The following is a 24,101-nucleotide window of genomic DNA, read 5'->3' as shown; positions in this document are numbered from 1 at the left end:
GGTGTGATTGAACAGAGCTGGAATCTGAGATATGCAGGAAAACAGAAGGTAGATGATGATAATGATCAAATAACAGCAGGATTCAACATCAAGGTGTTATTGCACAGGTCCTGTTTAGCCTCTGTTCACTCGAAATAGTGAAAAATTATCTGTCAGTAAAGCCTATTCACCCATCTCTTGCATTCACCCTTCAGTGCAGTCATTCAGCAATGACCTGTCTGTATTTGTCAAGCAAATTTCAGATTTCACTTCTGAACATTTTATCTGAAGACAAAAGTAATCAACATTTATAAACTCTTTCTAAGTAAAAACATATTGAGTAGGCTAAGTAAGGCATTTTCCAAAGTGTTTTGTGATTTTACCTGACTGACTGTTCATCCACCATTGTGAGCCAAAGCGACTTCAGAACTTTCCCTCTACACCAATATAAATACGTTCATTAAAAAGATGAACGAACTTCAAGTCGTACTTTACATTCATTTGCTGTTAATGCTATTTTGAGAGTAGCTTTATTAGGCGCAGCTGCCGAGCAGCAGTTCGTCTTCCAGCTCAGTAGATGGCAATAAACGCTACTGTCAAAACGAGTATTCACGAAGAAGAACAACCCGGCTGTTTACAGTCTTGAAGGTAGCAGTAATGAAACATTTGAGCAGCTAAACAGGTTTATGTTGTCTTATTTCGGAATACAAATGACGGCGGAAGAGAAAGCAGACTGATTTTTAATAATATGAAAAAGAATCGTGTGTGCTGAAGAAAATGATCAGTCAAATTTTCATCTTGTCATCAAAGGGAGATCATCTTATATATAAAGACTGTATCCTTACTTATCACTGGCTTACAAATTAACGTGTGAGATTTAATGTGTTTACACTACAACTCAAACGTTTGGAATTATTCAGATTTTTAAATTTTTGAAAGAAGTGTCTTATGTACACCAAGGTAGGATTTGTTTGGTCTAAAATAGAGTAAAACAGTAATAATATTTCACAATATTACTGTTTTACTCTATTTTAGAGTAAAACAACATCATTACTCCAGTCAGTGTCACATGAGCCTACAGAAATCATTCTAATATGATGCTGATTTGCTGCTTAATTATTATCAGTTATTATTAGTGCAAAATTATTAATAATGGTACTTATTATTAACATGTTGAAAATTGGACATTTTTTAAACTTTTTCAGGATTCTGTGATGAACAGAAAGTTCCAAAGAACAACAGTTATTTGAAATAGAAAGCTTTTGTAACATTATAAATGTCTTTATTGTCTGTTTTGATTAATTTAATGTGTTCTTGCTGAATAAAAGTATTCATTAATCCCAAACTGTTGGATGATACACATTACAAACATATTAATCAGCACAACTGTTTTTAGCATTGATAATAATAAGAAATGTTTATTGAGCACCAAATCAGTGTATTAGAATTATTTCTGAAGGATCATGTGACACTCTAGACTGAAAATTCAGCTTTGCGTCACAGGATTTTAAAAATAAGTTAAAATAAAAAACTTCTTTTAAATTATAATAATATTTCACAATAGTACTTTTTTTACAGTATGTCTGATCAAATAAATGCAGCTTTGGTGAGCATAAGAGACTTCTTTCAAAAACATTAAAAATTTAAATCTTAATTATTAGAATTAGAATTGCATCTCTCTGGTTGGTACTAAAATCACATTATAATGAAGCCCGACCTAGTGCTTTTAAGAGTGTAATACTTTCTGCTCATAATTGTTTCTTAATTCTGTGTGTCAGTCCGTGGAGAGGCCAGTAAAGACTCCATCAATGTATTCTATGAGATGGTCACAGCTCTTAGTGGGGATCAGCCTCCGGTTGTCATGGTAACTTCCATGTGTTTGGGCATCTGATGTCTGAATAGATATTTTGAAAATAGACTGATTTTGCAGTGCATTATTTTGACTGTGTACTTACAGATGTTGATCTTGTTCCAGAAACACAAAGATCATCAATTCATCCACGTCAGGCAGGGTGGGCTTTACTGGGTGGCGTCCACCAAGACAAACCCATCCCCTTTTACCATAATTGAGTTCCTCAACAGGTTAACAAATCTTTATTTTATCAGTTATGCCACATTATTTTTATCATTACAGCTATTTGTTACCTGTGATAGCATGATGATAAGCAACTGTTTTATGTCTCACAGATTAGCAGCTCTTACAAAGGACTACTGCGGCAGTTTGTCTGAGAAATCAGTGCGGATGAATTTCGCTCTAATTTATGAGCTGCTGGATGAGATGGTGGTAAATGTTCTCTCTTAAATTTTTATCACACCAATCATCACACCAAACAAATATGTCTTAAAAGCACACCGACTCTATATGTCCGTCCTCTATGTTTCTGATCATCAGGACTTTGGCTACATACAGACGACCTCAACTGACATACTGAAGAACTTTATCCAGACAGAAGCTGTGTCATCCAAACCCTTCAGCCTCTTTGACCTCAGTAATGTTGGTTTGGTAAGTTATCGTTGTGTAATTATGGTCTTTTTGGCATCTTGCTATTCATTTTTTTTCACTCACATGTTTTATTTCTAAATATATTAGTGTTTTTTTGACAAATAGACAGCTGTGGTCTGCATTATTGTAGTTTATCTTACTTGAAAGCTTACTTTTATTTAGAAGCCAGAAGTGGCGATATATTAAATAAAATAATAAATAATTATAAATAATTAAAATCCATAGTTCCAATAGCAATGTTTTATATATATATATATATATATATATATATATATTTTTTTTTTTTTTTTTTAAATAAAATATTTCATTAATATATAAGTATAAACATTTTAATAATTTTCTGTAATAATTTTCATATTTTGTAGTTTGGGGCTGAGACACAACAAAGTAAAGTGGCCCCTAGTGTTGCAGCCAGTCGTCCTATAATGTCCAGTCGAGGAGAGCAGGTGGGTTTCCCTAGATTCTTCAGTTTTACATGTTATCTGTGATGATCTTAGGAAATAAGTATGAATTTTCTCTCTCTGGCTGCAGGGTGGAAAGAATGAGATCTTTGTGGATGTGATAGAGAGGTTGTCGGTTGTTATTGGCTCCAATGTGAGTAAAACTTGAATCACGTTTTGAAATGAAACTGCAAATTGCTTACTTCACTGTAATCACTTACCTTTTACATTTTATTCTTCTTTTAAGGGAGTTTTAATGAAAGCAGATATTCAGGGAGAGATAAGAATAAAATGCTTTCTTCCAACCTGTTCAGGTGAGTTGGCTACATCTTACAGCCCACATTAATGCAGATTGTGAAATGATCTTCCCTTCAATGATTGTATATTTCTTTTGTTCATCCTGTAGAGATGCGGATTGGATTGAACGAAGAGCTCAATATTGGAAAGTCCCAGCTGAAAGGTTAAGTGTGCAACACTGATCAATACACATATGTCTCCAGAGGCCGTATCTTTCATTAAAAGTGTGATTAAATCTGTTTCCTTCTGTTCTTCAGGTTATAGTTCAGCTGTGCGTGTGGATGAATGCAGATTCCACCAGGCTGTTAAACTGGATGAATTTGATACTTTCAGAATATTGAAAGTTTGTCCCAGCCAAGGAGAGGTAAATTTTCGCTACACACACAGAATTGCACTTTAGTATCATTTCTGCATGGATAGTTTGTGATATTTTTTTCTCTTCAGCAAACAGTGATGCAGTATCAGCTGTGTGATGAGCTGCCGTGTGCACCACCATTTCAGTTATTCCCCTCTGTAGAGAAGGATTACGTCAACAGGTCTGTAAACTGTTTCATACATAATGTATACATTTAATTCAAATTAAATGTCATTTTAAATGAATTTAAATGCAATTGTGAATTAACTTAAATGTAATTTTAAATGAATGTAAATTTAATTTTAAATAAATTTAATTTAAATAAACCTTTTAATATTTTTATTTAATTTTAATATTCAGTCATTTATTTTCATTGTGAGTTTTAAAACAGCATGAGTGACAGAGGTTGAACTGATTATTACTCTATTTATTGAATATTAGTGACTTTATTATTATGCATAAACACCTCTCAATTGTAGTACAATCACTGTAATTATCGCTTTAATAGATTTTTTTTTTCAGGGTGTTGATCTTTCTTAAACTTCGCTGTGATCTACCACCTAAAAGGTCAGTGGACATGCTGCATAGTGCATATATATGAGTCATATGTTAGATGAGAGGTGTAAAAAGGCATAATCAATACACCAAAATATGCCAATAAGTTTACACAGTTACATCACAAGTAATGTTCTTTACTTTTTGCTGCAGTACGGCCCTTAATGTTTCCATTACCGTGCCTGTGCCAAAAGGCTCTGTAAGGTCAGATTATGCAATGCATCTCCATGATTATTAGTGTAATTAAGTTTTATGGACCACGTATAACGTCTTATGCTTATCCATCCTGTACAGTATGTCTCAGGAGCTCAGCAGTCCTGACCAGACCGCGGAACTGCAGCCAAAGAACAAAGCCCTGCTCTGGGAGATTCCACGTTTTCCCGGAGGAGCGCAGTTGTCGGCACTGTTCAAGGTGATGTTATAATACGATTATTTGCTTGATGCAAGTTGACATCCGTCACTGATAATGTATAATCTGATCCCACAGGTGGACGTACCTGGTTTAAGCTCTGCCTCTTTACTGGAGGTCGGCCCTGTCAGTATGTCATTCGAACTGCCCAAACAAACCTGCACGGGCCTTCAGATCCGCTTCCTCCGACTCTCTCCAACTCAGACAGGATTGTCACAACGTTGGGTTCGATATGTCACTCATTCTGACTCCTACACCATACGGATCTGACCCAACCAGATGGAACAATCATTTAATGTGTACAGCACATCACTAAGCGTTGAACAAACCACTTTGTACCTCACCCATCCACAGACGTTTTTTTTTTTAATTATTATTATTATTATTATTTTGTTGGGAAATCTGAGATAATCTATGCATATGAACAAATTTACAGGTTTGATCCTTTTATTTTTTTATTTTATAGAAAGTGAACCAAGAGATCTTTGAGATACAACAGTATTTTGTCCAGAATAACTGTCAAAAAAGTGTTATCTCTATGCAACACTGTCTGTTCCTGCGTTTTCAGTCAAATAAAATAAGGCCATCGGTGTATAAATATTAAATAAATGACTTGTAATTAAAAAACGTTTAGTTTTGTTGTCGTATTTTTATTTAAACTAACATCATGCAAAAGCAGGTAAGTGTATTCATCATGTTTAGAAGCTAAAAAGTCTAAATTATGAGATAAATTTTCTTCTCATCTCTTAGCATTTCATAATGTTGACTTTTTCTCATAAATTGATAGTCAGTTTTTGCTTTTTAGCTCACTTATGACTTAGTGTCTTATGATTTTATCTTTTTATTTCCATTTCATCTTTTTGTCATAATTACTTTTGTAAAAAAAAAAAAAAACTATACCAAAATCAATTTAAAATGCATTTATTTCAAATTAAGTATACTTCAAATCCATTAACATATTTATTGACACATCACTTCAAATTTACTGATATAAAATTATAATTAAAATTTTATTTGGGGTATTTCTTTATTGCACAATGCACATTTCTTAATATTATGCCTAAGAAATGTTTTAATATCACTGTTAATAAGGATTGTATGATCATTGTATAATATCAGTCTTTAAATGCAATATATTTAAAGTGTACTTGCAATAGTTCCACTGTAGCACAGTCAAAATGTACACTTAAGTATATCTTTAGTTGTACTTCCGCACAATTAAAGTGCATTAAGTACAAAATTAGTTGTTCCAGTTTAGCAGACTTTAAGTATACCAGTTTAGTATACCAAAAGTACAATTGCAGGGTATTTTTTATTTAGAACATAAATATGTAAATGTATTTGTAGTATACTTAGCACAAAATAAATATTTAAAATACATTTTAGTGTTTTTCACTAGGGTATGACTTAGTATGTCATAATTTTGACTTTTTATATCATAATTACGATTTACATGTCTTATGTGGCAGAAATGGGCTTTCATAGGTTATGGTGAAACAGGAGATGGCTTGTTTTAGGCCTCTTCAGTTAGGCCTAAAATGCAGTCTGATATCTCATCTGATGTGTGCAGATCTGTCAAATTCCCTCATTAGTTTAAAGCAGTGTAATGTGAAACCTTTGCAGTGTTCTGTGAAGCTACTACCTTCAAAGCTATAATCATAAAGAAGACACAATCATCTTCTACATAAATGGTCCACCGAGTCAATGATTGTGGAGATATTACACTGTTGGATACATGGACCCTCTCAGAGAAAATATCACTCCTTTGATGCTCACTCCTAGTAGCACTTCACACTGCTGCTAGATAAAAATACATCAAAAGGTACAGTATGACATAATTGACCCCTTGTGTTATCAAAGCATAGATGAGCTCACCATTCTCACTTTTCTGTATATTTTAGTTTGGTAAAAAAAAAAAAAAAAAGATATGGTGTGACTTATAAAATAATTATATAATACTAAATGTACCATAAATAATATATTAGTAAACTATACTATAATTATAATTAAATAGTATAATTGATAAATAACATTCTTAATATAATCAATAAAAATAAGTAGATCAGTATAATTCAATAAGTATGTTAATAGATAAATAAATAATGCAATTTTTACTGTGATTCTGAGGCGCCACTTGGTTGTTGTTGTATCTACGGCTGTCTGCTGCAACTTTTGTGGGTGGAAGATCACGTGACTGTAGCCCCGCCCACCGCCAGCTACCAGGGAGTGATTGAACACCTAGGAGCTTCTGTTTACACTCTGTGCCATAGCTGTATTTTCCTCCACAAAAATTCCCACAGCCAATTCTTCCCTCATTATGGGGGACAAGGCAGGCACCCGGTGAGTATTTTTTAAAGCCTCAGACATCAAATAAATGTTTTTTTGTTATTATTGTTCAAAATATGAAGCGAACAGTAGAAAAGCTAATAACGTTACAAGCTGAATTTTAAAGGGACGTGGCTGGCTGGGTAACCTGACTGAGCATGATGGAGAAATAGCACCTAATAATCGCGTTTATTATATTAAAAAATGTTCAGTCTTCGTAATTTTATTAGAAATGTATTGTAGCATTTCCAACGGCTTTACTGGAAATCAGTTCATCCTTTAACTTAGCAGGCATTTAGCCTGGCAGCTAACAGCTACTCATGTAGGGTCTATGCAAAATTCTCATACTGCTCTTTTTAATTATTTCATGAAAAAATATTATTATTTTGTCAAGCATGATCGTAGTATTACTGGACATTGCAAGAAAACAAGTTCTCCCATCATGCCATTTGTTGCTCTTCACCATTTGTTTGCTCTTTTGGTTCTTGCCATCTGCTTCACTTTAAAACGTTCCCACCTATTTTTACTAAACGATCAGCTCTGATAATGTCTGTGATTATTCATGTAAGTTACACATTTCTATTGTTCTAAAGGGTTTTCAAGAAGTCTAGTCCCAATTGCAAGGTAAAAACTTTCTCTATCACACTATCACAGTCTTAGTTTCCACAAGTTGTAGTTACAACCCTGTCTGTTTTCACAGCTTACAGTATACCTGGGAAAAAGAGATTTTGTGGATCATCTTGATCACGTAGATCCTGTTGGTCAGTGATTTAAGACAATCAGTTAAATTGTATTTAAATGGAGAAGTAAGAATTTTCTATTTAAAGTTCACTGACATACAACATATAATTCTGCTACAGATGGTGTGATCCTGATCGAACCTGAATATCTCAAAGAAAGAAAAGGTGAGCAGGAAAGCATCTTTGACTTTGTTTTTTGGTATTAATGACAATTGAAATTTGAAAACTGAAAGACACTGAAATTACAATCCTGACTGATACCGATAAGCCAGTAATTATTTTCCTGTCATGGCCATTAACCGATAAATCGAAGATAGTAAAACTCTATATGTTTTCTCTAAATAAAAATCAATAAATAATTGCTTCAAGTGAATTAAGCATCTCAAACATTATAAAGTGCAGTATAAAATTGTATATACATTTTGAAATTTGTTGTCTAAAGATTGCATTAACAGTGTTATTAAGTTAGTAGTGTTTTAAGGATTTAAGTGAGCATTAGATGAAGGCAGAAGGTAATCTAAATGTAAATGCATGGAAATGAGCATACACAATTAAATTATATGGTACTGATATGTTGTGTATCCCTACTGTTTATTTTTCCAGTTTATAATTTTGTAAAACGGTTTTTCCATACTTATCTCATGTTGCTTCACATCAAATGCAAATGATGTCCCACTTGTGGTGTTTCTGTTATAATCCCTAATACTTTATCCAATCTTTCTTCCAGTGTTTGTGACTTTAACCTGTGCTTTCCGGTATGGCCGCGAGGACCTTGACGTTTTAGGGCTGTCCTTCCGGAAAGACCTTTACATCTTCACTTTTCAAGCCTATCCTCCCATTCCAGAGGAATCCAAGCCCCACAGTCGTCTGCAGGAAAGACTTTTAAAGAAACTGGGCCAGAATGCTTATCCTTTTCATTTCACTGTGAGTTTCTTCCTACCTTTTAAAGGGTTAGTTCACCCAAAAATGAAAATTGTGCGCGACACGTCAAAAGACAATAGAACCCATTATAATCTGTGATATTGTCTACACTGGATGCACAAATTCCCGACAGTAAACAGATTCTTCGTTCTATTTCTGGCGTAGTCCAAGGGCTTTCCATAGGTCATCTTGTCGCGTTCAGTGTAGACAGCTTTTAGCTGTTGCGGCACGACACGATAAAAGTCGCATCTGGTGTAGACACGGTGTTAATGTTATGTTGATATAAAGACTTTATTCAACAATTTCTTGTCTTCCATGTCAGTCTCCTACGCAGTCTCTAATGAGACCTTATTGTAAAGTGGTACCCTTTTAATATTGGCCATTTATCAACTGTAACATGAAGATAATTATCACTTTGTATTGGCTGGGAATTTTAATATTGGTACATCTCTTCAAAATAGGATGTACTTGATGAGATATTAGGGTGTGTGTAGTGTATGTTTAAGTGGAAATATTCTTCTGTTTTCCAGATACCTCAAAACTTGCCATGTTCGGTTACCCTGCAGCCTGGGCCTGAGGACACAGGAAAGGTATTATCACTTATTCACAGCTCCTTTTAACACAAGAAGTTCCATCTAACACTTTTAAATTTGTCACCCAATTTTACACACATCCTGTTTGTGAAGGTTGAGCAAACTTGTCATTTGTTTACCTCTGGCTTTCTCGCTCCAGGCCTGTGGGGTGGATTTTGAGATAAGGGCTTTCTGTGCCAAATCGATGGACGACAAGAATCACAAAAGGTTTGATTCTTTACAATTTCCTGCCTTTTTTGACCCATAATCATTTGTTTTCAATGTTTTTTGCAACAAAATAAAAAAATAAAAGGGGTGATTGCGACTTTTTATCTCACAGTTCTGACTTTTTTTCTTACAATTGCGCATTTGTCACAGTTCAGACTCCCAATCTCAAGGTATAAGTTTGTAATTGCAAGTAGGGCTGGGCGATGTATCGAATGCTTTTGTCACGCGCATTTCTTCAGTAAAGCCGGTTCCCTGATTACCGCTAAATCGCCATCACCTGCTTTCAAATGAAGCGGCATTTAATAGACAGAGCCGTAGTTCACTGATAAGACACGCAATATCGCGTTCAATATCGATATGTATCGCCGTCGATATTGAACGCGATATTGCGTGTCTTATCAGTGAACTACGGCTCTGTCTATTAAATGCCGCTTCATTTGAAAGCAGGTGATGGCGATTTAGCGGTAATCAGGGAACCGGCTTTACTGAAGAAATGCGCGTGACAAAAGCATTCGATACATCGCCCAGCCCTACTTGCAAGTTTATATCTCGAACTAGTGACTTTTTTCCTCAGAATTGCGAGTTTGTTTGTTTTTTGGAATTCTTATTTTATATCTCGCAATTTTTTCCCCACCTCAGAATAACTAAATAACATAGGTCATTGTGAATTCTTATCTTACAATTTTGATTAATTTTAATTTTTTTCACAATTGCAAGTATATAACTCGTAATTTCAAGGTATAAATGACTTTTTTCCCCTCAGAATTACCAGGTTTTTTGAGTTTTGTGTTGTTTTGTTTTGTTTTGTTTTGTTTTTATGCAATGCTTAGTTTACATCTCACAGTTCTGTTTGTTTTTTTTCTTTCTCCCATGGAATAACAAAATAAAAATAGTCATTGTGAATTTTTATCTCCCAATTCAGACCTTTTTTTTCACGGCTCGTAATTATAACTCGTAATTGCGAGTTTACATCTTGAAATTCAGATTTTTTTTCCCCTCAGAACTGTGAGTTTACATTTTGCAATTTTTTTATTCTGTGCCGGAAACAAGCTTCCATAGTTTTCAGTTTAAATAATTTTTGGAAGGAAAGTTTAGATATTATTTGAAGATTATTTCTTTCTGGAAAGGAATTCAGTGCGACTAGTGATTCGTAAAGTCCAGTACGCCCCTGAGAAACCTGGCCCACAGCCAATGGTGGAGACAACGAGGAGTTTCCTCATGTCAGACCGGTCTTTACACCTAGAGGCTTCATTGGATAAAGAGGTAACATACTGTTTAACATATATCAGCGCTAGTTAGAAATAATTAACCTATTATAACCTTGATCATCTCACACAGCTGTATTACCATGGAGAACCCATCAGTGTTAACGTCCATGTCACCAATAACTCAACCAAGACCGTCAAAAGGGTTAAAATATCAGGTGAGTCACAGCCATCGGCCTTTCTGTTTGTAGTTTGTGACATTATTTTCATATCAGTGTCATCATCTATGATCTGTTTACATATTATTACTGTATTGTTTGCATTTTTGTCTCTACAGTCCGACAGTATGCTGATATCTGTCTCTTCAGTACAGCACAGTACAGATGTCTAGTGGCTCAGATAGAGGCTGAGTAAGCATATTTTATTTACACAGTATAGATGTTGGTGTTTTGAAATGATTACCTGAACTTTTAGTTCTCATTTATTCGAGATTTATGATTAAGATGTCATTAGGAGAACAGACCTTCCCAAAAGTGGCACAAAACATGTCTTCTTCTGTCTGTTTGCTGACTTTCTAATGATGTGTACATGGGAAACAAAGTGTATTTGTTCCATCTGTGTTCTGCAGCGATCAAGTGGCATCCAGCTCTACTTTCTGTAAAGTGTACACACTCACGCCAACTCTCAACAACAATCGAGAGAAGAGAGGGCTGGCGCTGGATGGAAAACTCAAACATGAGGACACCAACCTGGCGTCCAGTACCATGTGAGTATTACTGTGCTTAACCAGCACATTTTACCTATTTGCACACTAGTTACTATGAAAAAGACACATTTTTGTCTTATAAAATTTTAATGTTGTAGACCTACAAACATGCAACATTTTGTTAACATATACAGGCATTTGTGCAAAGCTCAGGTTAGTTAATAAAATGTTTACAAAATGGAAAGTTTCCTACTTTAAATTCTAAAGTAAATGAGAGGTAAGAAATCAACTTGTGGTTAAAGTCTACTCTACCGTTCAAATGTTTTTGAAAGAAGACTTTTATTCTCACCAAGGGTGCATTTATTTGATTAAAAAAATACACTAAAAACAGTAATATTGTAAAATATTATTACTGTTTAAAATAACTATTTTCGAATGTATTTTTAAAATGTAATTTATTCCTATGATGACAAAGTTGATTTTTCAGCACCATTACTCCAGTCTACAATGTCAAATGATCCTTCAGAAATCATGCTGATTTAGTGCTCAAGAAACATCTATTATTATCAGTGTTGTGGAAACTGTGATCCTTTTTTATTCAGAATTATTTGATTATTAGAAAGTACAATCACACTTTATATTAGGTGGCATTGACTACTATGTACTTACATCAAAAAATAAGTACAATGTACTTATTGTGATCATGTTGTATTGTAAAACACTTTTCCTGCTCTTAAGGTGGGACAGGGGTTAAGGTTAGGAACAGTTTTGGTGGTATGGTTCTTTTAAGGGTGAGTTAAGCTGTAAGGGAAGAGTCAACAGTGTAATTATAGATGTAATTACAGAAATTAATTACATATGTAATTATAAGCAGGTATTTTTTTAAACATAATGTAATTTTACAGTTAAAGACACAAAAGACCAGATATGATGAATGAAGAACAGGAGTCAGAGTTTAAAAAAAAATAAACTTAAGAATAGTTTGCAGAAGCCAGCTTCAAGTCTCACATTTCCACACCAATTATACTCTTACAGTCTACTAACTACATCATTCTTTAGGTTAAACGATTCTGATTGGCTAAGAAAAATAGACATAATCAGTAATCTTCCACACATGGACTGATAGTTAGAAGTATATCTCCATCCATCGCGCTTCTGATGCTCAGACTATGAATTTAGGCACATGGTAATCTGTTAAGTCATGACAGGTTTCTAGTAGAATGCCAGGTGTCCACCAGCACCAATACTAGACCTGCACACAGCACACAGAATTCACAGCTTCTTCAAGGTTAAAGGTTTAACTATAAACAGGAAAGATTCAGAACATACTGATAAGTTGTACTTTTCTCTCAGTGAGTGGTAGAGACAATATTCATCATTATTCTCTAGTGTTTGAAGATGAAGAGAAAAATAAATGCTTTAAAATAAGATGAAGTCATGCAAATAATTTAATATTTAGAAAAATAAATGTTGATTAATAACTCAAAAGATATATATTGATGCGGCAGTGGATTCCAGAATCCAACCCTTCAATAAATACATTGTAAAAACATGTATGTGCATAATAAGTGCATTTTATCAAATGTTTGTACATAGTAGAGACCTAATATATAAATGTATAAGTGGGACCGAAAGTCTTTTTTTTTTAACATTATAAATGTCTTTACTGTCACTTTTGATCAATTTAATGCATCTTTGCAGAATAACATTTCTTAATTTAAAAAAAAAAAAGTCCTTACTGACCCCAAACCTTTTAACAGTTTTGGAATCAAAATTGACCCTATTCACTTTCTTAATACACCTTCCTGGTCTTTGTGTATACAATTCATCAGTCCACTCCAGGTGTCTTTGTAATTGTTCATAAATGTAAAGACAGGTGATTTCCTTTTTTCAAAAAAGTATTTTTTTTGTTGAATTCTTTGTAGGATATAAAGCCGTCTGACTGATTCTGTTTGTGTGTTTGACTGCAGTGTGAAGGATGTGAGTTATAAGGAAGTTCTGGGTGTCCTGGTGTCCTATCGGGTCAAAGTCAAACTGGTGGTCTCCCGTGGAGGGTGAGTCATGTGTCACACCTGCTTCCTCTATATACAGTCACACACTGGGGAGCAGTTTTGATAGGTCTGTAGTCCTCCACACATTAAGGACTGTTACATGTTGCTGTTGTTTTCGAAATAATAATAATAATAATAATCAGATTTGATCTCACATGTATGTGCGTTTGACTAGTGTAGGTTGACTAGTTTATCTAGACATTTTTGTCTTATATAATTTTCTTGGATTTGATATTTTCAGCGGTGGTGCTTTAATTAGCGTGCTGTGCTTTAGCTGTTAAAACTCTTTTGCAGGATGCTGTGCGAGCTTTATATTTCCTCCCTGAACTCTTGCCTGCCTGTGCTGCTTCGTTGTAGTTATTGAATCATTTTGTCACTCTCCCATTGTTTTATGTATCTCTCTCTGTCTGTTTCCTTCCCCTCCATCTGTCTGTCACGTTAGGCTTTTAAGCAGCTTGCTGGAGAGGTAAATACATTCATTGTGCATTCTGGTGGCTTGCTGTAGTGTCTCTAGGTTTGCCATAAAAAGGAGATCTGCATGGTGTTCAATGATCTGCTCAACTTGACCCTGATGTTTCCTGTCTGATAGTGTTAGAGCAGCACTAATCTCAACACACACATGAAACCGCATGAATGGATGAATCTCACTAAGAAATGTCTAGGTCATATTTTACCTTTAAATCTAAAGAATTGCATGTTGTAATGTAAAAAAAAAAGAAAGAAAAAAGGCCTATTTTGTCTGTAAAGTACTTAATTTTTTTTTTTTAAAAGAAAATTACTAATATTACAAATATTTAAAAATCAACTTGTCCCTTGAGGATTACACTTGCAGTATGACATTTTCAATGGAAGTGAATGGCTTAGTTGTCATGAAAATATTAGAATCCCAAAAAAATCATTAAATCATATTGTACAATATATATATATATATATATATTTATTTTTTTTTTTTTTTTGCAAAATACAGTGCCATCCACAATTATTGGCACCCTTAGTAATTATGAGCAAAGGCGGCTGTGAAAATAAATCTGCATTGTTTATCCTTTTGATCTTTCATTCAAAAAATTCACAAAAATCTAACCTTTCATTGAAGGAAAACAGTTGAAAGTGGGGGAAACTCACATTATGAAATAAATGTTTTTCTCCAATACACGTTGGCCACAATTATTGGCACCCCTACAAATTCTTATGAGTAAAATATCTCTGAAATATATTCCCATTCATATTTACATTTTTTAGCACACCAGGGTGATCATGAACATAAAACTGTCCAGCCATGATTTCCTGTTCCACAGGAATAAACATGAGGAAACACAAAGGCCAAATTCCCGTAATCATTCATCACAATGAGTAAAACCAAAGAATATAGTTATGATGTGTAGCAAAAGATTGTTGAGCTTCACAAAATAGAAAGTGGCTGTAAGAAAACAGCTAAAGCATTGAAAATCCCCATTTCCACCATCAGGGCAATAATTAAGAAGTTCCAATCAACTAAAGATGTTACAAATCTACCTGGAAGAGGACATGTGTCTAAATCGTCCTAATGTAAAGTGAGGAGGAAAGGTTGAGGGGCCAAAGACTCTCCAAGGATCACAGCTGGAGAACTGCAGAGATTATTTGAGTCTTGAGTCTCAGAAAGCCTAAAAAAAAATGATCAAACAGCACCTACATCCCCACAAGTTGTTCAGGAGGGTTTCAAGAAAAATCCTCTGCTCTCATCCAGAAACAATCTCCAGCATATTCAGTTGTCAGACACGACTGGAACTTCAAACGGGACCGGCTTCTATGGTCAGATGAAACTAAAACAAGAGCTTTTTGGCAGCAAACCCACCAGATGGATTTTGGTGCACACATGGATAAAAAGTACCCCAAGTACCCCATGCCCACGGTTAAATATACTGCTGGATCTTTAATGTTGTGGGCCTATTTTTCTGCTGGAGGTCCTGGACATCTTGTTCAGATACACGGTATCATGGATTCTATCAAATACCAACAGATAAAAAAATCAAAACCTGACCGCTTCTGCTAGAAATCCAATAATGGGCCATGGTTGGATCTTCCATCAGGACAATGATCCAAAACAAACATCAAAACCAACACAAAAATGGGTCACTGAGCACAAAATGAAGCTTCTGCCATGGCCATCCCAGTCCCCTGACCTGAACCCTAAAGAAAATGAGTGGAGTGAACTGAAGAGAAGAAGCACCAACATGGAGCTGGGAATCTGAAGGATCTGGAGAGATTCTGTATGAAGGAATGGTCTCTGATCTCTTGTCAGGTGTTCTCCAAACTCATCAGGCATTATAGAAGAAGAGTCAGAGCTGTTATTTTGGCAAAAGGAGGTTGCAAAACGTTTTGAATACAAGGTTGCCAATAATTGTGGCCAACGTGTTTGAGAAAAATATTTATTTCATAATGTGAGTTTCCCCCCACTTTCAATTATTTTCCTTAAATGAAAGGTTATAATTTTGTGAATTTTTTGAATGAAAGATCAAAAGTATAAACAATGCAGATTTATTTTCACAGCTGCTTTTGCTCATAATTACTAAGGTTGCCAATATTTGTGGAGGGCACTGTATACACTACTGTTCAAATGTTTGGGTCGGTAAGATTTTTGCAATGTTTTGAAAGGTTCTTATGCTCATTAAGTCTGCATTTACTTGCTCAAAAATACAGTTAAAATAGTAATATTGTGAAATATCATTACCATTTAAAATAAGTGTTTTCTATTTTAGTATATATTAAAATGCTATTTATTCCTGTGATGTCAAAACTGAATTTTCGGCATCATTACTCCAGTCTTCAGTGTCACATGGTCTTTCAGAATAAGCTTTTTTCATGATTCTTGAACAGCATTCATCTGAAATAGAAATGTCTTTACTGTCACATTTTTGATCAATTTAATGCATCCTTGCCGAATAAAAGCATTCATTTCCTTTACAAAAAAAATCTTACCGACCCAAATGAGTATATACATTACACACATTATATATTAGTTTTGATTTTGTAGTGAAATATGACCCAGTCAGTTCTTGAGAGATTTGCCCTCTTAAGAACTCTTGCACAAGTATTTGCTCAAGTATTTCAAATAATGGCAGTGTTGTTTTTGTGTTGTTTTTCTCTCTCTCTCATTCAGGGATGTTTCAGTGGAACTGCCTTTTGTCTTAATGCATCCAAAACCCACAGACTCCACCCTTTTCCATTCGACCTCAGGTTTGTGATCAAACAAAAAGCACCTCATTAATTGCACTGAAATAGGCCATGTCTAACTGTCAATGTAATAACACCTTCATTAATCATTAATCAATAATAATAATACTTTTTCTGTTTAACAGCTGCTCCAATTTTGGATCCACCAATTGACACCAATTTGATAGAGTTTGACACAAAGTAAGCAAGAATTTTTAATATCAACATCAAACAATGATTAGATTTCCCTCTTGTTTAAAGCTTTGTTTTCCATGTTATTCTTTCTCACAGCAGTTTAACTGCAGATGATGACATTGTATTTGAGGACTTTGCTCGCTTGCGGTTAAAAGGAATGATCGACAAGGAGGAGGACTGCTAAATTTGTATCATCTCATTCACCAAGAACAGAAGCGCTTCACATCAAATTGTGCATCTTTTATCTCCTTAAGGGTGTAACAAAGAAATAATTCTTTTCATCTCATTACAATTAAAGTAGTATTTGGATATTTTATTGGGGAAAAAAGTGGAGAAAAGTAAAGGACTTCATTAATATACCTGTCAAAAGCTAATGAAGGAGGGGATTCCAGGGAATTTCATACATTTTTTTTTCATAGGCATGTGATAATTATACTCTCATATTGTGCCAACTGTTATGTTATGAACGGCAAGCTCATCTGTAAAGATGGCCAAATTGCTTCATATTTATTCCTTTACAAAGACGCTCTTGATTTTCCTGTGATCTGTGTACAAAACCCCCTGTGCATTACACAAAGATGGACAGAATCAGTGACAGGGGCTGTGCATGTTTCTCTGTGCTGCTGTGAGGATCATATGTGATTGAGCACATGTTGTCTTTCTGCAGGTTGTAAATGTATGAAAGTGCTGCTTTTAATTTGTTGGGCTGCTGCATTTGGTTAAAAAAAAAAAAAAAAAAAAAAAAAAAAAAACAGCTAATGGATGTACAGAGATTTAACATCCCTCAGGAGAAAGGAAATTTGTTGTGTTAACAATTTTCATAATCACAGGATACACTGTTTGCCATTTTATTTTAAAACGTTTTATTTAATTTTTTTAAAACAAATAAAACATGGCTGTTATTAAATTTGGAAAGCTTTATTACTAACCTTTGAATTCAGCAATTTGCTGAGAAAAGTCAAGGTGTTCGATCTCACACTTCAAAAAAATGATTTCCTTATTCAGTATTTTTTTTTCTTGTTTTCCAGCACATAAACATTCTTTAAATTAAGACATTTACTAGAGAAGCCAAATTACTTAATATTAAAATTAAGAGAGTTTATGCTTAAAACAGGAAAATATGTCAATAGGGTCAGAAAAATCTTTTTGTCAGAAAACAAGACTTAAGTCATTTTGCTTCTCAAGTAAATGTATTTTGATTTAAGAAGATATTTGTACTGGAAAACGACATAAAAATGAGTAAGAAAATCATTTTTTGAAGTGCTTAAATGCTTGTTATAAAACAATATAAAAGTGTGGAAAAAATCATCAGAAACATAATCAAATTCACTTTCCTAGATAAATACGTTTGTTTTAAGAAGGAGGAGGCTAAATTTTAGGCTCTGTCGGTTTGATATCTGAGCTGCTGTTAGCGGCACACGGTGTTGGGCGAGACCTGCCACGATACCGCTTCTTCAGTCGACCAGCTAAACGTTGCCACCTAGTGGACGATATAATGAATGGCAAGTCACTTATGTGTAAAACCATTGAGGAAGCAATAATAAAATATTATGGTATAACATTCACCTTTCTTGTGTTGCATTGTGCTTATTAATCCTCTCAGCCTCCTCTTTTTTCTCCTCTAACCAGCGGTCTAGGAGCTGCTCTTTCTGGTGTTTTGTGGCAGTCAGTTCCTCTCTCAGTGTGTTGTGCTCCAATCTCAGTGCTGTCAGTTCCTTTGACTGACACTCCAGCCGATACTCATATTCCTCCAGATCAGACTTCAGACAGGAAGCCCCCTGGGCCAACAAAACCGCTTCTGTCCTGTAACGGGCAACTCTACAGCAGGAAGACATGGTAGAACTCTATTAGAACTGCTTGTCTTCATGATTATCATCTTTTTCAAGATGTGACTGGCTGTTTGACCTACTGTGAGTGACAGTATTGTAACTCCGCCTCCTTCAGGTATATATTGCTGGTCAGATCTGATATTTTCTGTTTGAGCTTGAAAAAGACAGATGTGGAAGGGTATTGCATGGTTAGTAGTAGCAGTAAGAGACTGATATGTCAGACACACATTGATTAAAAAAAAAAAAAAAAATCATAAAGATAAAGCACAACCCAAACCTTAGTAAAACCTACAAACGACAACTAATATGCATAAAATCTCTAGATCTGGTGGAGAATAACATTAGGTTTAGCAATAAGGCAGTTTATCACTGATGTTTATTGATATGAATATTTCTCTCACCTGTTGATTAAGAAACTCCACCTCATTCACTCTCAAATAAAGTGTGCCTCCTTTATCTGGACATTTTGAGCTTCCATTTTCTTTGGAACTGAGTCAAATATAACAGTAAACAAAACATAGTACATTCCAATGTATGGCAAGTACATACATCAGGATATATGCATAATGTTTGGAAAGCAAAGAAGAAACCAAATCAGTACAACAATAAGATGTCACGCATGGTGTTACCTGCCTTGCCAGAGTTTGATGTGAAAGTCCAGCATCTCCTCCAGCCTGGACACTGTCAGAGCATCCAGTCATTACTGAAGCACAGCAGTACTTATAACCTGTTTATGTACATTTGCCAGCATCTGTGTTAAACTCACCCTTGTCAAAAAGGCCAGAGAAAGGGTCTTTCTGCCTGCTGTCTCGGTGAAACAGCTCCGCTCGCACGTGACTCTTCCAAGACTCCATGATCTGCAGCTTTGGAGCTCAGATGGACAATTCGCCTATTTCACACTTTCGAATCTCGTATAATGTATTTTAACAGCGCTTTTCACATTGGATATCACGGGCAGATCTATACAACCACTTTCCGTGGCAGATTTTCTCCAGATGTTGCGCAAATCGCTTTAAATACTAGTTAAACCTGATCCATGTTTAGTTTTCCCTACGGTAGTCGGCAGATTTCGCGTTTCTATTATTTTTGTTCTTCTGCGGCTTCCGTACTTCGCAACATACTGAAAGCGCTTTGTGTACTACATTTAGTGGTTAAATATCGCGTCAAATTTAGCTTTCGGTGCTTAAATATACATGTAAGTAGACTTAAAGTTATTTACAAACATATAGATTTATGAAGTGCGTTTTTCATTTTTTAATTATTCATCTCGTATAGCTAATGTGTGTTGGTGTTTTCTGCTGCAGTTGAAGTCTTTTTTATGTTTACGCGTGTTTTCTCTGTAGGTTGTGTGGTCGGGATGGCTAATGACAGGCTGAGAGCATTAGAAGATGTGGAGAAGGAGATTGCTTTAGTGCTGCAGAGCGCAGGTTCGTGTTGTCAGTAATCCCTGCATATTAATTCATACACTTTTTCAGCTTTTGGTCTTTGGATTCTGATTGTAATTTCCTTTGTAAATAATGACGTAATCGTATTAAATATGACAACGTATAGAACTGACGTTCTAATACGTTCTCTGAAGAAAAAAAAAAAGTTAAGATTTAAACCAGCTTAAGATAGTTTGCTGGTTTAGGCTAGTTTCCTAGTCTGGCCAAGCTGGTTTTAGCTGGTCATACAAGGAAAACTCATTTAAAACCAGTGAACAGACCAGCATGGCCAGACCGGGAGTACAGCTTTGACCGATAGAAGTTTTTTTTGTTTTTAATTAGGGGTTTTGTAACTGATATTATAAATATACCTGTTAAAACCTCATCATTACAGCATTACAGTGTTAGTATTTTTCTTTTTGTGTACAAACTGAATAACAATCTGTCTATCAGGAACTATCGTGCTGGAGCTTTCTAAAGAGAAGGCCAATGCCAGTTTATTAGACCGACAGCTGAATCAGTTCCAGACCTCCATCAACAGAGTTGAGAATGAACTGAGTGCACAGATCCGATATCTGACACAGGTGTGTATGTGAATTCACATCTATCTATCTATCTATCTATCTATCTATCTATCTATCTATCTATCTATCTATCTATCTATCTATCTATCTATCTATCTGTCTATCTATCTATCTATCTATCTATCTATCTATCCATATCCACCGTTCCATGCATCTATCTTTTGTTCTTTCCATCCATCTATCATTTTATCTCCATCATTCCATCCATCCATATTCTATCTATACATCCATCCATTTATCATGATCTGTCTAATCATTCTATGTGTAACAGACGTAGGCTAGTAGGCTCCTTGTTAGAGCGCCCGACTCCCATGCAGATGGGTTTGGGTTCGCGTCCCACTTGGAGCAGTCAGTTGTGAACAGGAGGGGCTACATTGGTGCTGTGACCCGGATGGGAGCGAGGTTTAGGGGCGTGAGTGTAACAGGCGTAGACTAGTAAGACCCTGTCCCAAATGGCACCCTAAACACTCCGGCCTTCCTATAAGTCCGCACTTTAGTGACGTAACATCACTTTGACTGTCGGGAAGAAGTCTGCCGTGGTGTGCATCGAGTACCGTTATTGGCCACACTATGGTACACACCATATTGGCCGCAAATGGGGCGCTTGCGAGCACCCTTCTGAAGCCTAAAATTGACAAATGGGACACCCTACGGTCTTGTGGACTTAACGTACATGTGTACGCGGCAGCCATTGTAAGTCCAAAAGTGCATAGAAGTGAGCCATTTGGGACAGGGCCTAAGAGCTGTGCGTGTAAACCTCACTCCCCGGATCTCAAGAGATGCTCTAGCGACTGACGCTAGGGGTTGCAGCCTTTAGCTTCCTTGTTAGAGTGTCCGACTCCCATGCGTAAGGGCCCAGGTTCGCATCCCACTTGGAGCGGGCAGGTGCGAACGGGAGGGGCTACATATATGCATTGTGCCACGCATCCATCCATCCACCCATCTATCCTACGAAAACATTGCGTTGGAGAAAAACTTTGCATCTGTGCTGCACTAACTTTACTTCTTCTTTTCTGAGTGAAGGTGGCAACAGGTCAGCCTCATGAGGGATCGACATACTCAGCCAGAAAGGACTGTCAGATGGCCTTAAACCGTGCAGAATATGCCCGTGTCAAACTGGGAGAGTTGGGACGTACCTGTGAGATGATGCTTGATCCACAGACGTAAAGACTTATTAAATGGACTATTTCTTTGTAATATCTGCCAGCCGACTTCATAAATGTCTACATGTTTCAAGACCTGTCTGAATACCATCCACAAACAACACTTTTTTATTCTCCATAGTCTAAGGAAATCTTATATGACAAACCCAGTGATTTGCTTTGAATATGATCCCTGTCTTGTAATAGCATCAACTTTTGTCTTGTTAAGAAATGTTACATATTTTCTGTTATTGCTTTAAATAGTTGTGACAAAAACAAAACAACAATAAAATATTTTTTTTCACTAGTAATTTATTGAAGTGAACATAAGACTTATCTTGCATTGTTCATTACTGTTGTGATATCAAGTACACAGCACAAGGTTTGCAGGGTGTACATCAATAAAATAATAGACATTTATATTACCACACAAACATTTAAATATCGGAATTCAAAAAATGTCCACCATACACACACATTCAACATAAACACAAGCTACTAACATCTGGACCTATATTGTCTTATAGCTTATTCATCAGAAGACAACCATTAAAGTGAAGACCTTCGGCTTGTTATGCTTATTTATATGATGGAAAATGTGGAGTCAAAGTTCCTTCCCATAATTTTCTGAATATTTCTGGAATTTAACAACACATGACATGCATATATATGCACACAGCATGTATTTGTGGCTATTTACTGTATGTTTTGGACACATTTTCTTCATTACATCATCAATATATCTAGTATTTAAATTTTGAGCCAAAGATGAACTGGCAAATATATCAATTTCAGACAATATAACAAAGCAAAATCTCCTTCTAGATTGTTGAGAAGTCTTTTAAAAATAAATAATTAGGAGTAATTGGACTTGAATTTGGAAATTGTCTGGGTTTATGTGACCATGTACTCCTGGCGCTTGTTAAGGCGAACTTGACACAGAGACACTGCGCCAACACCTACGTAGATGGCAGCAGCAATGAAGCAGTTGATCCCAACTTGGTTGTAGAGTCCATAAATTGTCTGTGGTGGATTCTTGCTGTTGAAGGGAAGACAAATTCAGGAGTAAACATTTGCATGTAAAAATGCCATAATCTCAGGATATGCCAGTTCTCATTTTACACATGCAGCCTATTCGAAATGTTTGAAGCAAATTATTATTTGAGCAAAAACACAGAAAAAAAAATAATTTTGTGAAATATTATTACAATTTAAACTCTATTCTATTTAAATATATTTTAAAATGTAATTTATTCCTGTGATGCAAAGCCTAGTTGTCAGCATCATTACTCCAGTCTTCGGTGTCACATGATCCTTCAGAAATCATTCTAATATGCTGATTTGATGCTCAAGAAAAATTTCTTATTATTATCAATGCTGAAAACAGTTGCGCTGCTTAATATTTTTGTGGAAACCACAATACATTTTTTATTTAGGATTCTTTGATGAATAGAAAGCTCAAAAGAACAGCATGCATTTGAAGTAGAAATCTTGCAACATTATAAATGTCTGTCACTTTTGATCAATTTAATGCATCCTTGTTGAATAAAAGTATTAATTTCTTATCTTAAAATATCTATTCAGATGTCTGGAAGATTATATGGGGGAAAGTAACTCACTCATCACGGATGTCTTCCTCAGTAAAGGGAACATCTTCGATCAGCACAGCAGATTTTGCACTGAAGAAGATTCCCAACATTGACTGAAAACAAAAGTGAATAATTAACAAGGTTTGTTGTGAATATTTAAAATTAGTACATAGAGGTGGAATTAATTATGGAAGAGCACCCAATATATATCTATGGAAATACACAAAAAATACACAAAAAAAGACCCTCAAGTCAGTGAAGAATAGCTATTCAGGCCTTCACATCCTATGATCCCAACACCTGCTGTTATATTCCTCATATCAGGCTCCTAGTATATTCTGCTGATAAATAGGTGATAGAACATATCTTTTTGTGCAGATTTGTTACAAATGTACGCATTTATCTATCAGTTAAAATCCAAATACACCAACATTTAGTATTATTATGTGAATTATTCCTGTCGTTGGGGATGAATCCCATTAGCTACAACTAGCAAGCGATGACACGAAGAAGACTATAATCCTTACCAGCATAACGACACCCCAGATGCTTAACACGATCCCACAGGCTGCCAATTTGGGCCCACAGAATAAAAGCGACGGCATTTTATCCGAGATCGCCCGCAGATTCTTCCTCTCAAAACAGGGAAAAGGTTGCTACATCCAGTCGGGATGACAGCCTGCCTCTATCCTTCTCTCGACCCAATCGACCGGATATACATCGGCGGCACTCGGGTTTTTTAGACTAGTTCCGTAATCTTACTCGGCAACGCTCGGCTGTTTTCGTGTGGATGTTGCGCAGATCGTGTTCAATCATTTGATTGGCTATGGACTGACCAATTACACGCCTCGTTTTCGAAGCGC

The 24,101-nt window shown here is 35.6% G+C and overlaps 5 protein-coding genes across 7 annotated transcripts; 3 read left to right on the top strand and 2 right to left on the bottom strand.

The window, feature by feature from the left end:
• The first annotated feature begins 603 nt into the window (after positions 1-603).
• ap4m1 (adaptor related protein complex 4 subunit mu 1) lies at positions 604-5,141 on the top strand. Of its 2 annotated transcripts, none has more exons than XM_067397990.1 (15): positions 604-814; positions 1,758-1,843; positions 1,955-2,061; positions 2,167-2,263; positions 2,372-2,482; positions 2,848-2,928; positions 3,014-3,076; positions 3,170-3,236; positions 3,329-3,382; positions 3,477-3,583; positions 3,664-3,755; positions 4,097-4,141; positions 4,283-4,333; positions 4,424-4,541; positions 4,617-5,141. In XM_067397990.1, the coding sequence occupies exons 1-15, from the start codon at positions 757-759 to the stop codon at positions 4,806-4,808; spliced, it is 1,329 nt and encodes a 442-aa protein (XP_067254091.1). In that variant the 5' UTR covers positions 604-756; the 3' UTR covers positions 4,809-5,141. The 2 variants fall into 2 exon arrangements, with proteins under 2 accessions (XP_067254091.1, XP_067254092.1); XM_067397991.1 differs by having other exon boundaries at positions 610-849.
• A 1,606-nt stretch (positions 5,142-6,747) lies between these two features.
• arrb2a (arrestin, beta 2a) lies at positions 6,748-18,224 on the top strand. Of its 2 annotated transcripts, XM_067397993.1 has the most exons (16): positions 6,748-6,878; positions 7,457-7,487; positions 7,564-7,624; positions 7,724-7,768; positions 8,331-8,527; positions 9,055-9,114; positions 9,257-9,324; positions 10,452-10,587; positions 10,663-10,747; positions 10,867-10,939; positions 11,158-11,295; positions 13,206-13,289; positions 13,729-13,752; positions 16,423-16,499; positions 16,622-16,676; positions 16,767-18,224. In XM_067397993.1, the coding sequence occupies exons 1-16, from the start codon at positions 6,856-6,858 to the stop codon at positions 16,852-16,854; spliced, it is 1,245 nt and encodes a 414-aa protein (XP_067254094.1). In that variant the 5' UTR covers positions 6,748-6,855; the 3' UTR covers positions 16,855-18,224. The 2 variants fall into 2 exon arrangements, with proteins under 2 accessions (XP_067254094.1, XP_067254095.1); XM_067397994.1 differs by lacking the exon at positions 13,729-13,752.
• si:ch1073-143l10.2 (uncharacterized protein LOC565165 homolog) lies at positions 17,359-19,471 on the bottom strand. Its single transcript, XM_067397995.1, is given in 6 exon segments — positions 17,359-18,150; positions 18,237-18,488; positions 18,580-18,653; positions 18,901-18,988; positions 19,117-19,180; positions 19,266-19,471. Coding segments are annotated over 6 exon segments (693 nt in total). The 5' UTR covers positions 19,354-19,471; the 3' UTR covers positions 17,359-18,023.
• Positions 19,472-19,583: 112 nt separating this feature from the next.
• Positions 19,584-21,881, top strand: med11 (mediator complex subunit 11). The gene is made up of 4 exons (XM_067397996.1): positions 19,584-19,694; positions 19,843-19,926; positions 20,377-20,507; positions 21,531-21,881. The coding sequence occupies exons 2-4, from the start codon at positions 19,857-19,859 to the stop codon at positions 21,672-21,674; spliced, it is 345 nt and encodes a 114-aa protein (XP_067254097.1). The 5' UTR covers positions 19,584-19,694; positions 19,843-19,856; the 3' UTR covers positions 21,675-21,881.
• Positions 21,882-21,970: 89 nt separating this feature from the next.
• rnasekb (ribonuclease, RNase K b) lies at positions 21,971-23,933 on the bottom strand. The gene is made up of 3 exons (XM_067397997.1): positions 23,766-23,933; positions 23,269-23,351; positions 21,971-22,688 (listed from the first exon to the last, which is right to left on the bottom strand). The coding sequence occupies exons 1-3, from the start codon at positions 23,841-23,843 to the stop codon at positions 22,544-22,546; spliced, it is 306 nt and encodes a 101-aa protein (XP_067254098.1). The 5' UTR covers positions 23,844-23,933; the 3' UTR covers positions 21,971-22,543.
• Positions 23,934-24,101: the final 168 nt, after the last annotated feature.

The sequence above is a fragment of the Chanodichthys erythropterus genome, chromosome 10, assembly GCF_024489055.1.
Source record: "Chanodichthys erythropterus isolate Z2021 chromosome 10, ASM2448905v1, whole genome shotgun sequence".
Taxonomy (NCBI): Eukaryota; Metazoa; Chordata; class Actinopteri; order Cypriniformes; family Xenocyprididae; genus Chanodichthys; species Chanodichthys erythropterus.
Note: the sequence above shows the minus strand (reverse complement) of the source record. Positions and strands in the feature narration are given on the sequence as shown.

Coding starts and splice junctions, on each gene's coding strand:
- ap4m1 (XM_067397990.1), top strand. CDS start 757: ATGATCAGTCAAATTTTCATCTTGTCATCAAAGGGAGATCATCTTATA. Junction 2,062..2,166: donor ATAATTGAGTTCCTCAACAG/GTTAACAAATCT, acceptor TATGTCTCACAG/ATTAGCAGCTCTTACAAAGG. Junction 2,483..2,847: donor ACCTCAGTAATGTTGGTTTG/GTAAGTTATCGT, acceptor CATATTTTGTAG/TTTGGGGCTGAGACACAACA.
- arrb2a (XM_067397993.1), top strand. CDS start 6,856: ATGGGGGACAAGGCAGGCACCCG. Junction 6,879..7,456: donor GGGGACAAGGCAGGCACCCG/GTGAGTATTTTT, acceptor ATTGTTCTAAAG/GGTTTTCAAGAAGTCTAGTC. Junction 7,488..7,563: donor AGTCTAGTCCCAATTGCAAG/GTAAAAACTTTC, acceptor CTGTTTTCACAG/CTTACAGTATACCTGGGAAA.
- med11 (XM_067397996.1), top strand. CDS start 19,857: ATGGCTAATGACAGGCTGAGAGCATTAGAAGATGTGGAGAAGGAGATT. Junction 19,927..20,376: donor TTTAGTGCTGCAGAGCGCAG/GTTCGTGTTGTC, acceptor TCTGTCTATCAG/GAACTATCGTGCTGGAGCTT. Junction 20,508..21,530: donor AGATCCGATATCTGACACAG/GTGTGTATGTGA, acceptor TTCTGAGTGAAG/GTGGCAACAGGTCAGCCTCA.
- rnasekb (XM_067397997.1), bottom strand. CDS start 23,843: ATGCCGTCGCTTTTATTCTGTGGGCCCAAATTGGCAGCCTGTGGGATC. Junction 23,352..23,765: donor TCTGGGGTGTCGTTATGCTG/GTAAGGATTATA, acceptor TTTTGTTTTCAG/TCAATGTTGGGAATCTTCTT. Junction 22,689..23,268: donor GAGGAAGACATCCGTGATGA/GTGAGTTACTTT, acceptor TCCCTTCAACAG/CAAGAATCCACCACAGACAA.